The 14,575-nt window shown below is 35.6% G+C and overlaps 1 protein-coding gene across 1 annotated transcript in view; it reads left to right on the top strand.

Annotated features, from left to right (window-relative positions):
• Positions 1-5,415: 5,415 nt before the first annotated feature.
• Positions 5,416-14,575, top strand: part of LOC103499122 (thiamine biosynthetic bifunctional enzyme TH1, chloroplastic) — a 32,068-nt gene continuing 22,908 nt past the window's right edge. The window contains exons 1-6 of the mRNA XM_008462021.3: positions 5,416-5,840; positions 6,532-6,759; positions 8,013-8,087; positions 8,339-8,414; positions 8,493-8,568; positions 12,520-12,654. Of these exons, the coding sequence (XP_008460243.1) occupies positions 5,805-5,840; positions 6,532-6,759; positions 8,013-8,087; positions 8,339-8,414; positions 8,493-8,568; positions 12,520-12,654 (626 nt within the window). The 5' untranslated portion in view covers positions 5,416-5,804. The remainder of the gene's footprint in view (positions 5,841-6,531; positions 6,760-8,012; positions 8,088-8,338; positions 8,415-8,492; positions 8,569-12,519; positions 12,655-14,575) is intronic.

Here is a 14,575-nt window from a genome sequence, read left to right as displayed (position 1 = left end):
CTTTTATATTTAATACACGATCTTGAATCAAATAACAGTTTGGAGAAAAAAAAAGAAGAAGGGAAGAAAGATGGAAAGGAAAAAAATCAAATTGTAGAGGAAGATGAGAAGAAAGACGATAAAAGGGAAGGGCAAATCTAGAATATTTAAAAAATGGCTAACTTTCTGGATTTTGTTATACGGGCGTAAATATTTTACCAGATTATTATATTTATGAAAATTTTCCTTAATTTTATTTAATTAAATTAATTTATTATTACCTTTTTCGACGCTGTGATAGAGTCGTCGGGAAACAAGACCACATTTCTGACGTCTAGGTGTAGGGCGTCGAGAATAATTACCTTATCCCGACGCCTCATGCACACGTCAAAAACTCTTAGTAAAAAAATTTTAAATATTAATTATTTCAGATAGAGATTCCCGGTGCCTCTTGCATGGCGTCGCAAACAACGTCGGGAGTAAGAAGAGCTCCCAACACCATTAGTGATTCGTCAAGAATGACGTCGGGAGTAAGGGGATCTTCTGACGTTTTCGTGTTGCGTCGGGAGTTCCCATTTAAAAGAGATGTTTAAGTTCTGTGAAACACGGAACCAAAATGAAAAAGAAAGAGGAAGATAAGAGTTCGGTCGACGAAACAAAGAGAGGAGAAAATATTTGTCGTCTTCGTCGTTGCCCTCATTGCAGTGAGCCTGCCGTCGTGTCTCACCTACCGTATGCCACCACACATTCCTATTTGAGGTAAGTTTAAAACCTTAAATTCTTAAATGTTAGTTTAGGTTATGTTAGTTTAAATAGTTTAGTTTTTTATTTTTTAAAATTAGTTTTAGGATTTTAATGATGAATTAGTTTTAGGATATTGTTTAAGAATAGATTTTGGTTTTTTAAGTTGGAATTTTAAATGTAGGTTGAAAGAGAGGGGGTTATTTGAGAAATTGATTTGGAGAATTAAAAATTTGAATGTGTAGGTTGAATTTAAAGAGGGGAAGTGGGGTTTTAATTGAATATTTTAAGGGGGTGGGTTGAAAATTAGAGGGGAGGGGGTTGAGGATGAAATTTTGAAAGGGGGTTGAATTGAAATTTTGAACGGGGTGGGGGTTTGAATTAGGGGTGAGCATGGTGGGCCGAAAAACCGAAACGACCGACCGAAACCGAACGAACCGATGTCGAACGGGCAGAAAATAGTATGGGCGGTCGGGTTTCGGGTTTTATAATTTGAAAATCGAGATTGAATCGATCGGTTCAAGCTATGAGGTCGGTCGGTCTGGTAAACCGACAGAACCGACTCCCTCTTTAAAAAGAAATATATATATATATATATATATTATAATTTTGTAAATTTAGGTTTCTTTCTTCATCAGTTCCTCGCGGGCCGCCGTCGATTCATCAGTTCCTCAGTCCTCACGCTCGAAGTTGGTCGTTGCAATCGCAATCGCCGCCGTCAGTGAGTCCTTTTCCCCGCCGTCGCAATCGCAATCCCCCTCAATCGCAATCGTCGTTCCCCCTCACGCCCAACCCATTCTTTTCCCCCTCAATCATTCCCCCTCACGCTCGTCGCCCGACCCGTTCGCCATCAGCCATCAGCCGCAGTCCGCAATCGCCATCAGTCGTTAGGTATTTTTTTTCTTTTCTTTATGAATTGGGTTTTTGGGGTGTGGGGGGGTTATAATTAAAAATTCGGTACTGGCTGAAGAATCGTTTTGCCATCTTGCTGTGTGATAAAGTTGTAGGAAGTAGGCACAATACTGATTGTTAATAGAAATTGCTACCATGGTTCCTTGCACTTCTACATTTCTTTGATTCATGATCACTTTTTGACGTTGCAGAAGTTGATATAGTGATAGATAAATTGATAATATTTGTTGAGTTCCTCATTTCCCTACCAAACTGTGATCATCTTTTAGACACAGTTGAGTAAAAAACAGTAGTCTTTTTTTTTTTTTTTTCATTTTGTATTATGGAAGATTTTTGCTGATTTTGTTGGTTTAGTTTTGATTTCAATTTTTTTTCTTTTGTATTACCTTAAATATCATATTTTATATAGAAAAAAGCTTCATTAATTGTTCGGCCATTTGATCATTTTAATGATGCATTTGTTGAAATACAAAACTACTTGAGATTGGATTAAAATTTATATCGTTGATTAAGTAAGAAAATCTAACTCATTCTCTAAGTAGCTCATTATATTATACACAAACGTTTTAGTGATATTTATTGATCATAGTTAAATTTGATAAGTTTTAGTGTTGTGACCATAAATGACTAGAAATGAGCCCTTTAGCATTTTGTAGTATTTAAATTATTGTCCTCTATATACAATTTCATGAGCTATTGTCTTAGTTGAATGGAATATTTTTTTTTACTCTCATTACAGTTAAATCAAATGGATTCAACGGATATGGAGTTAGAGTGTGATGGGAGTTGTGAAACTTCAAAAATCGTAAGGGACGAAGATACGGATGGCAAGCGTAAAACCATTGATGTTGATCTTGATTCATATGGGAGAGAAGATGTTCCAAATCCCCCAAAAATAAGGAAGAATGTCAAACAATCAATGGTTTGGGACCACTTTGAAAGGCTTAAAGGTGATCTTAATGACCCTCGTGCTAAATGTAAATATTGTAGAGTTGTTTATGCATGTCATTCTAAACGTAATGGTACTGGAACTATGAAACATCATTTAGAAAATTGCAAAAAGTACCCTTACCAAAAAAAGAGAGACCAAACTCAAATGACATTAGCTTTTAAACCTAAAGACAAAGTTGGAGATAATTCTTCACAACTTGTATGTGAATCATTTAGTTTAAATGGTTGTCGGGATGCTTTGGTTGAGATGATAATAGTTGATGAATTGCCCTTTAAGTTTGTGGAGGGTAAGGGATTTAAGAAGTTTGTGGATAAATTAACATGTGGAAATCATACTAGATTTGTTGTTCCATTTCGATTTACTATGGCTAGAGATGTGCTTAAGTTGTATGTTAATGAGAAGAATCGTTTGAGAGACATGTTTGTAAAAAATAAGTATAGAGTTTCTCTCACCACTGATTGTTGGACATCGGGATAAAATATTAATTACATGATCCTAACAACTCATTTCATTGATTCTGATTGGAAATTACATAAGAGAATACTTAGTTTTTTTCCAATTGAGAATCATAAAGGTGATACTATCGGTAAAACCATTGAAAAGAATTTGAAGGATTGGGGCATTGAGAGGGTAATAACTTTGACGGTTGATAATGCAAGTTCGAATGACACTGCTGTTGCTTATCTTTTAAAGAGATTCAATAAAGGATTATTGTTTGGTGGGGAATTTCTGCATGTTCGCTGTTGTGCCCATATATTGAATCTTATAGTAACTGATGCTTTTAAGGAACATAATGATTGTATTGATAGGATTCGATATGCTGTGCGATTTATAAGGTCTTCTCCTGCTCGTTTTTTGAAATTTAAAAAGTGCATTGAACTTGAAAAAATTTCTTGTAAGAGTTATGTGTGTCTTGATGTTCCTACAAAATGGAACTCCACATATATGATGCTTGAAGCTGCTGTTAAGTTTGAAAAAACTTTTGATAGATTAGAAGATGAAGATGCCTCGTATAGACATGATATGTCATCGAATAAGGAAGATTGGACAAATGCTAGGATGTTAATACGATTTTTAAAAGTATTTTATGATGTCACATTAAAGATTTGGGGTTCTTTGTATACTACTTCGAACTTGGTTTTCCATCAGATTACAGTGGTTCAGAATTGTATACATTTGAATGCGGGTAGTGCAAATGCATTGTTAGTTGGAATGACTAATAACATGAAGGCAAAATTTGAGAAATATTGGGAAAACAATGAAAAGAATAATTTGTTGTTGTATGTTGCTATTATGTTGGATCCTCGAAAGAAATTAAGATTTGTATCTTTTTGTTTGAAAATTTTTTTTGGTCCCGAGGTTGCTGAATCCATGGGAAATGTAGTGGAACAATGTTGTAGACGTCTCTTTCATGAGTATAGTACTACTCGAAGTGGGAGTAGACAAGGATGTAGTAGTACTAGTACAACTAGTACACAAACTGTTTCAGGCTTGGATGCTAATATTGATTTTGATTCAAATGAAAATGTGGGTGAAGATTTTGTCTATAACACGATTGTTGAGGAATTTGAAGATGATTCTACTACATATTTCGAACAGGGATCATCGGAGATTGATATCTATTTATTAGAAGCCAATGTTAGGACCGAAGGTGATTTTGACATACTATAGTGGTGGAAGATGAATAGTGATCAATTTGAGGTTCTTGGTCATATGACTAGAGATATTTTGACTATTCCAGTTTCTACTGTAGCGTTTGAGTCGGCTTTTAATACTGGAGGACGTGTTGTTGACTCATCACGCTCTCATTGGCTCCTAAAACAGTGGAGGCTCTCATATGTACTCAAAATTGGCTAAATTTTGATCCAATACATCTTCAATTTCAACATGAATTGGAAGAGGCTTCAAAATTTGAAGAAGGTATTTTGAAATCTTTACATGATAACTTTTGTAGTTGTAATGTGTAACTTTAGTGAAATCTTAAATTATTTAGTAAATTCTTCATATTGATTATGTAAAATTCCGGGTGGTTATGGAGAATGAAAAGGAGCTTCAAGACCTTCCAGATTTTGATAAGTTGTCAATTACCGATTAAGCGATTATTAACTAATTCTGATCCAAGACTTGTAATATTTCTATTGACTAGATTATCATAGTGTTTTTGTTTCATACTTTGGTTGTATTTGTGATTCTTAATAGTAATGTGGTGAAGTGAATTGAACTTGGATGTTTCTAACCCTATAATATTTGATATATATTTCATTTTGGTAGTATGTTTAGATTCTTATTTTTATGTTGTTTATTTTATTAATTTGTGTAATACCTATGAACTAAGCATTGAAATTAATAGAACTTGATTTTATTTTTTAATCACAATTATATGATTTTAAGACAATATAGAATATATATAGTAGACTTTTCTATTGAAATTAAAAATTGAAATAAAACATAATAACGTCATTCTTAGTTTTTAAAATCGTTTGTTTATAAAAAAGAAAGCAAGAAACATAGAAAAGGAAGGAGGAGGAGGAGAAGAAACAGGAAAGAAAGAAAGAAGGAGAAGGAAAAAAAAAAAAAAAGGAAAACCGACCGACCCGACCGTCGGTTGGACCGGCCGGTTTCGTTAGAACCGATGGTCGAGGCCGGTTTTCCAACTTTCGTGCCGACTTGTAGTCGGTTCGGGGCGGTTTGGTCGGAAAACCGACCCCGATCGCCCGATGCTCACCCCTACTCTATAAGAGAATCACCCTTAGTGGCCATGTAACTCACCTCTTGCCAAATTGTTTATAAATAGTAATATTTGGTGGGTTTGTAAGTATGAACATTATTGGAGAGAATTGAATGAAAGAGGGAGAAATGCAAGAGTTTTTTCGATTTCCGATTGTGTTCGTTTTCGCAACGATTTATATATATTTATATCCTTCTATTCTTTCCAACCAAAACTAAATGCAAGAGTTTGTTATTAGTTACCTTAAATTTTGTTTTTAACCGTTCAAGTGTCTTCAAAACCCTATTTCATTTTCAGCCACATTGCACTCCACCGACTCAGCGCCCCCGTCACACACTGCATTCTCAGCTTCTCCATTCTCAGCCGTCCGACGAAATTTCCGCCTCCTCCTCCCTCTCACACTTTGTCGCCTCCTTGAGCCATTAGAGTTACATCTCTGTTTTGTTTCTCAGAAACGCAGTTGTTCAACCCCTAGCCGGCGCCGTCGGTGAGATGGTGCCGCTGCCCCTCATTTCTCAGATCCCTAAGGTCGTATTTTTTATATTGTTTCCTTGGATAAGAAAATTTAGAGCAGCCCTGTAGTTTTGTTGGCTATAAAAAAACTTGTTGGAATTACAAACTATTAAATATTCAAATTAAATCTATCCATTCGATAAACCCACCAAAATACAATGCACAGGTTAAATAGAAAACTTAACTTTGACTTTAGTTTGTTTGAATAGAACTGAGTCTTGTTGAATATAGAAGAAACTTCATGGAAATTGGAGGTGGCTAGGCAGATATTATTATATTTGTGGAACAGGAAACATAAGTGTTAAAGTTTATGAAACCATCGTGGTTGTCCTATGGGTAAAAAAAAGAAACATAATCCTTAGCTGTGGGTTCAATCCATAATGACAATGACCACCTAGTTGAAAATTAATTTTTTACACTCAAAAGTTGTTGTCCCCCTTGGCTTGGACACTAACGAATATCTAAAAAAAAATATTTAAAATCCTCTCTTATCAGACCTATTTAGACCAATTTATTTTTATTTATTTAAAGAAAAACAAGATTTCAAGATTCCTGCCCCATTTTTATTGCATCCTAAATTGAGTTGAAATCTTTTCCAAATTAAGGGATTCCAAGCAGGGGGTTAGCTTTATTTATTATGAAAATATATTTTATAATTTATAGGTTTTACTCTCTGTGCCTTAATCTTTACTGTTGTCTATTTTAGTTCAATCAAGTTTCTAGATTTTGTATGGCCATGAAGAAGCAGGAAGAAATGGTTGTAGCTTCAAGTGATCGATATGAGACGCGGATTCCGCATGTGTTGAGTGTTGCTGGTTCTGATTCGGGAGCAGGGGCTGGAATCCAAGCAGATCTTAAGACATGTGCTGCTCGTGGAGTGTATTGCTCCACTGTGATAACTGCTATTACTGCACAGAATACTGTGGGGGTTCAGGTCGTTATCACACACTCACTATTATTATTATCTATATTTATGTATTGTTTTTTTTGTTTTGGCTTGTAAGAATAATGGGAAGGACTAGTGTATGAATAATCAAATGTTCACTGGCTACTTGTCTGGCTGTTTTGGTATATTGGAGTGTAGAAAATGGTTTAACATGCTGCAATGGTCAAATTCTAATGTTTTTGAGAGTTTGGGATGATTTTCGAAATCAGGGTGCTTTTGAGTGAAAGCTAATACTTCGTTAGCACTTTATTAAATGTTGTCTAGGGTGTGTTTAGGGTTGCTTTTGGCATGGTGAAAAGCACCTTTCTCATGGCCAAACTACTAGTGATATGATCAAAGAGTTCTTCCTCCATCCATTTGGTGAGAAAAGCTAATTCTTGTGCCTTGCCGAAGTGTGCACTGTTTTGTGAGGTCTTTGGTATGTGTGGAATAATAGTGTTTAGAGGGTTGGAAAGGGATCCTAATGATGTTTTGTCTTTTTGTTGGATTTTATGTTTCCATTGGGTGCGTTCGGTTTTGAAGATTTTTTGTAATTATTAGTATTTTCAAGGTGACCCAAGTTGCATAATTGGAATGTTTTTACTACAGTATTTAAGGTTATATTATTATTTAGTTAAAGAAGTTGTTAGGATACTTGGTTATAAATTGAGATAGAGGGAGGGAGTAGTAAGACAATACTGTGGTGGTTGAATTAGGGTTTGAGAGAGATCTCAAGAGGGGAGAGTCCAAGTACCTTGAATAACTTGACTATCTTGTAAGTTCTAGACACATACAAAGGTACTAGATTCGATTTGGTATAAGAACAGTTTGATTATGACCATTGGGTTGAGAGTTATATATAAAGTTAAGAGAAACAATATTAAACGCTTTATGTGAAGCAATGGACCTTTGAAGAATCCCTTGGATGAGCAAATGAAATTGATGTTTCAAACGATATAGAGTACAATGGCACTGAGTTTTGGTCTATTTAGAGAAGTACTTAACACATATTCTACAAACACTTAAATACATCCATAGTTCTCTTAATAATTTTCAAAACCGCTTTTAAATACCTAAGTGAACATTATGAAGACTTTGAGTAGTACTTTTGACTAGCATAAAAGACTTCTCACCTTTGCAAAAATCATCCTAAACTCACTCTTAGAATATATTCGTTGTAGTTACTAGTTAGCTTTTGCTTGTTTTGAAATAAAACTAAACTTAAAATTTTGTTTAACACTAAGCTGCAATAACTTTTTCAGGATGTAAACATTGTTCCGGAGGGCTTTGTTTCAAAGCAGCTGAAATCTGTTCTCTCTGATATGCAAGTGGATGTGGTGAGTATAATTAAATTAGGTTTTAGAGTAAGCCCTTCGTAAATCCATCAATATAGATTAAATAAGAAATTTCAAGGTATGGTTGCCTACCGAGTTTTCTTAGGAGCTCATGCTAACAAGAATGTGGACTGTTCATGTATGGGATATTGCACTGGGTAGCTGTTATTGTTCTTTCAGAGTACATACTAATATGTACTTTATTTAAGCTGGTAAGCATGTATAAAAGATTACTAATGATTACATTAATTTAGGTGAAAACAGGAATGCTACCTTCTACTGGCATTGTTCAAGTTCTACATCAGTGCTTGAAGGAGTTTCCTGTTCGAGGTATAAAGTAATTAAGGAAGTTGCTGGTGGATTTCTTTGATTTAATCGTGGTTCAAATTTTAATGTAATTAAAGGCAGCTTTGGTGGTTGATCCTGTCATGGTGTCTACTAGTGGAGATGTTCTCGCTGGTCCTACTATTATTTCAGTGTTACAGTAAGTTGATGCTTTCTTGAAATGGAATATCTTCAGAACTTCAAGGGAATTCTATTTGTATGATTATGCATTTTTTAAATATCTTCATAATTGTGACACTGTTTTCTTGTTTAAAAGGCTTCTGAAACTTATGTGTGAAGCTCAAACTTTTAACGTTAAAGCTTACTTCTGACGCACGTTTATAAGAACTTATTGAGCCTTGAAATCCTCATGAATCACACTATAACTTGAAAAATAATACTCTTTTGTTCCTCTCTCCACCATGATTTTAGATGGCGTCCATTCATCATAGTAAGAGGTATATGAATCTGCCTACAATGTGATGTTTTATCTTTCATGTGGTATTGCTACTGTTTTCACTTTCACTTGTTAGATTGAGGGTTTCAAAACCCCTCTGCTCGTGACATAGGCAGTTTTTGAAACTTTTCTTCTATACAATTTCTGGCATGTTTCTAATAAATAAAAGAACTCATATTATCACTGAAATATGAGGGACTACACAGGGTTGATGGACATTTGGAGAGCACTCATATTATCGCTGAAAAGTTCAGGAGCTTTAAGTAATGAGATTTCAATGTCAGATAGCAGGAATGTGATCCAAGTGAGTTCTGCGGTTGCGTTCGCCATAGCAAGATATTCTACCTCAACGCTGGATCTAGAGACAGTTGGTTGCTTCTTGGAAACCCATGAGATGAGGTTGGATCCAAGATACACACAAATGCCCGAGATGCTCCTCCTTGTGTTTGGACAACCAACTAATCTGCATCACTAAAAGCATAGAGCTTAAGGCAATTTATTTTTAAGAAAAGTGATGCCATGATGCAAAGCATGCTTAGAATGCGTTTAACTTCCCTGAAGTGCTGCAATGTGGGTGGTTGCATTTTTTACAAGCTTTGTTGATGGCAAAGGCGATGTCAGGTCTTGTTAAGGTGAGGTATTGGATGGACCCAACAAGGCCTCTATAAGTGGTAGGATTGACTAGTTCATCATCTCTTGGGCATTTGTTCTTGCTTGTTGCTGTTGGAGTAGATATTGGAGAAACATTTAGTTAGCCTTATAGAATATCTACCGTGTATACTTAGTTTGAGTGATGTGAAAACCATGGGGTTTATGCTTTAGTTCAACTTCTAAGAAGTAGTGAAGGATCCCAAAATCTTTTAAAGCAAATTCTTGACCTGACTTGGTTACTAAGGTGGCAATAAAGGTTGTGTCATTGCGCGGTGAGGATAATATTATTAATGTAAAAAAGCATAAGAACTAAGGTACTAGAATTTTTGGAAAGGAAGAGAGATGGGTCGAAGGTGCTACATGTAAAACCTATGTGAGTAAGGAAAGTGGACAATCTATCAAACCAAGCTCTAGGTGCTTGTTTTAAGCCATAAAGTGATCGTTTCAATAAATAGACACAATTAAGATGAGCAAGGCAAGTGAAGCCTGGAGGTTGAGCCATGTACACTCTTTGAGATAACCGTGGAGGAAGGCGTTTTTGACATACATTTGTTTCAGGGCCAGTTGAAAGAAGCAGCAAGAGCAAGTACTAATCAAATTGTTGTTGGTTTAACAGCAAGGCTAAAGGTTTCCTCATAGCCAAGACCTTCAATTCAAGAATATCCTTGAGCTACTAGTCTCGCTTTATGTTTCTCTATGGTTCCATCTTCTTTGAATTTTCTTTTAAAGATCCACTTGGAGCCAACTATGTTGGTGTTGGGTGGCTTAGGTACAAGTTTCCATGTTTGGTTCTCATGTAAGGCTTGAGTTTTTGCCTCCATTGCATCTTTCCATACTGAAATTTTGAGTGCAGAGCGAGATGTCTTTGGTTCAAGAGATGGGCTTCAAGTGGCACTAACTAGGAAGGTTACGTAGGAATGGTTTTTGTTTCACCTTGGACCAAGTGACCATGGAATTGAAAGAGAGAGCTGTTACTGTTGGTTTGTGTAGGACGGGCTACATGATCAGGAGTTGGTAATGGAGGCAATGAACCTGTAGCATCGTCAAAAGGTAAGTCATAAACAAAGAATTAGAAATGTAGGCAAATCACTAAAATTAGATTTAGTTGAGGGTTGAGAGATCTCATGGGGAGAGGATGCAGTTGACTGTTTTGGTGTTGAGGTAGGCGGTTGATCTAATATCTACCCATATGATTCTTGCTCAAGGTTTTGACATTCGTTTAGGCTATGTTCTTCCACACCAATTCGTTCAGAATTTTGATCGTATAGGGACATGAAATTGCTTGATGGTTCTTGGCTGTTGGTATCTGATGTCATGGTAACAAGTGCTTTACAATCGTTGGGATCTCCAAAGAACATTTTGGTCTTACATGGTCTGACAGTCAAAATTATTTGAGTTGAAAGTAGGATGGAGAGGAGTTTAAGCGATTGTTTCTTGGCCAATCTTGGAGTTGATTGTCTCATCTGATTTGTCACTTTCTGCATCTAAAAATGTTGTAACATCCAAAATAGTTAATTATGTGGTGTGTTGATTCTGTTATGTAAGGCATGGTTTCTTCATCAAATATAACATGTCGAGACATACACACACACAATTGTAGTAGGGTCTAAAGGGAAATGCATTTCATCAAGTGTTTCACGACATAACTTGTATGCATGACACATGGCAGGGATTTTGAGAGGCACTTAATAATAAAAATTATTAAGTGTGCTCGACCAAATAAGCTAACAAGCATATTTATAGTCATGAATGGTGGGTATTCATGATCATAGACATCATGGGTCCATTCCCTAATTTGTAGGAAGGTGGTCCTAGAACTATGCAAGGTGGGAAGTGGATGAAATAGGGGGAAAGTGGTCATGTTCTCCACTATCCTAAAAGGTAGGAGTAAATGTGGGAAGATAGAAGAGTGGCCCTAATTATATGAGTAGTGGGTGATTTTAACCCACTAGGGACCCACCTGACCCTTCTAAAATTACTTCTCCCACACCTGGATGAGCTTGGGGATTGTTCAAGGCATCTCAAAATAGATAGGTTATCTTAGAGATCTCAATATCTCAAGTATTCGTTAGTTCACACCTTGAAAAGGAAGATCTCTCACGGTGGGAGATTTCTAGTCTTGAGTCTTGTAAAGTGGTTTTGATAGAGCTTTGATGAATAACGTGTGCTATATTTTCACCATGTATATGTGCATCCCTCCTACCTCTCTCCCTAGCCGGGTTATGTGTTGATCGTTTGAATTGAAAATGTCCTTTGATTGTTAGGATATCGCCCTAAAGTTAACACAAATAATCCTAACAAAGGCAACAAACTGTAATCTTTATAATAATCAACCAAACCAGAAATTCACAAGATGTTTAAGCAAGAAAATAACAAGAAAATACAAGAGAATATTGCAAGAAGAAAGAGAGAACAAACACCGGTTTTATGTGGAAACCCTAGAACAGGTAGAAAAACCATGATGCTATTTTCTTATTATTTTTCTACATATTATAATGATACAGGGAGCATTTATTTATAGGCTGTAAAAGCCAAATAAAATAATAGAAGATAATTAGGGCACTATAAAATCTCAACAAACGCTCGGGCTTTCAACATACACCAAGCCCGCTAATTCTAACGGAAAACACGAAACAAACCAAACTCCTTAGAGAAGGCTGGCATCCTCTCCCATAAAGCTCCAGCGGCCTTTTACTACAAAAAAAGCCCCTTCTTTTATATCTGTGAATAACTGAGGGTCTAACAACCTTCTAGTGTTCTGAGTGTCATTGTGGGTGTTTTGGGCAAAGTTCATGAAGACTTGTCAAGTAGTGTCTTGACGTCACACGGGGTTAAATGGTGAAAAAACTGTACCTGGGATTCTCTCTTGTGACACCCAAATTCCCCAATAGGGCAATAGTTTGCGAATTGAATCAAAATAGTTCCATTTTTTAAAATTCAGAAGTCTGTTTGATCTTTATATGTTAGTTTTGCATAAATCTTTGACATGTCTTTTGCTTGCAGGGAAGAGCTTCTACCAATGGCGGACTTGGTAACTCCAAATTTGAAGGAAGCATCTGCCTTACTTGGTGGTATGCCACTTAAAACAATTTCTGACATGCGTCATGCTGCAACGTTAATCCATCAGATGGGATCAAAGTAAGTTCTTAATCTCTTAGTCATCAGATAAGCTTGCCTTCTTTATAATTTCATTGGTATCAATGAAAGGCACCCATGTTTCTCGTAATAAGAAAAGGAGAATAAAAGGAAATTTTCTGTTGCCTTGCCTCTGGTTACATAGACCGACTTTGACACTCATTTTTTCTAATCGCTGCTCGTCTTGTAGCTGTATTTTTATTTCTATTTGAAGATTTTTAAGCTAAATTATCAAAAATACCTTTGAATTTTGCAGGTGCCTCTATTCTTTCAAAGTTGCACCTTTCATTAACGTTTTAAAACTACTCTAGGAGTACAAATCCTTTAGAATCCAATTTTCTATTCTAGATCAGCACCACACGGTTTCATATTCTGGATCAGCACCACGGCGAAAACATTTTCAATTTAGAAATTGTGCAACCTAATTTGAAAGAGAAAATGATGTTAGACATTTGAAGAATATGAGCTAAGCAAAGATGTGGAAGAAATAAACTTAAAGAAGCAAGGATACCGCGAAGAAGAAGAAATTGCTTGTGGGAATAAAAACGACTAAAACATTTTCAATTTAAAGATTGTGCAATCTAATTTGAAAGAGAATGGCCGTTGACAATTGAGGAAAAATCGGGGAATAACCCACCTAAAATTTCAAACACGGAAGAAAATATGATCAAAACTCTAAGCGTTGAAGTGAAATTTTTTTACAACAAAAAGCAAGGAGGAACTGAATTACCTACTTTGGACAAAGAAGATGAAGTTGGCAATGTTGTAGAGTAAACCAAACCAATCAAAGTTGATGTTTTTGCACACAAATGAAGAAACAATTCTCTACGAAGATGAGGATGAATTTTAGGCTACACTAATCCTGGATGGATTGCAATTTATGCAAGAATCAATAAAGAAAAAAGAAGTAGCAATACGTAGATGGATATTATTGATGTTGGATGTTCCAAGATGCCTCCATTCGACCGACTTACTTTTTTATTTTTACCTTCATTTTCGTTTCAAAACTAGAGGACGAGTTTTTTTTTGGGAGGGAGAGAAATGTTGTAGTAGGAATATGATATTATGGTCAAATCCTTAATTTATTAGGATTACGGTTAGTTTCTTTGTTTTATTAGGATTAAAATTAGTTTATTTTATTATTTAGAATTAGAATTAAGTTTCTTTTATTAATTAGGATTAGGATTAAAATTAGTTTACTTTTGTTAAGTTTCTCTTGGTAATTAGGATTAGGATTAGTTTACTTTTGCTATAAATAGGGTAGTTGTCTTCTTGTATTCACAACTTGAAAAACATTAATACAATTCTCTCATTTAAGTTACATCAAAGGGTCCGTAGATGATGAAGATACATTTAATTTGTCGAAGCCTTTAGATCTTTAAGAGACTGGTCTTCAGTTTGTAGATGATGAAGATACAATCAATTTGGAAAAGATCAATTCGTTGAAGAAAAGACAATTTATTCGTTAAGAAGAGATGCTCAATTTATTGAAGTCACAATCTATTTGTTGAAGAAGAGTGCTCAATTTGTTGAAGATGAGATGATCTATTCATTGGAGAAGAGATGCTTAATTTGTTGAAGAAGATCACTTTGTTGAATTCTTTGGATACTGATTTTTGGATCTTTGCCAGAATGAATCAAATGATGGTTATCCTCAATTTATAGAGTTTTGGGAGGCCATGTGAGCTTGTGTTAAGGTACCAAATAGTACCTTATGTTTCTATTAAGATTTTCAACGTAATCAAGAGAAAACTTACGGCCCGAACTTAGAAACATGGATCATTCACACTCAAACAAAACAAAATACTAACAAGAACAGAACCAATGCTGGAAAATAAAGAGACAACGCTGGAAACACAAGAATGAAATAATAAGAACAAAGGAACCTGGAACTTCTGCCTTCCTACCCCGCAAGGAGGAATTC

The sequence above is a fragment of the Cucumis melo genome, chromosome 10, assembly GCF_025177605.1.
Source record: "Cucumis melo cultivar AY chromosome 10, USDA_Cmelo_AY_1.0, whole genome shotgun sequence".
Taxonomy (NCBI): Eukaryota; Viridiplantae; Streptophyta; class Magnoliopsida; order Cucurbitales; family Cucurbitaceae; genus Cucumis; species Cucumis melo.
This window is presented reverse-complemented; position numbering and strand designations above follow the sequence as displayed.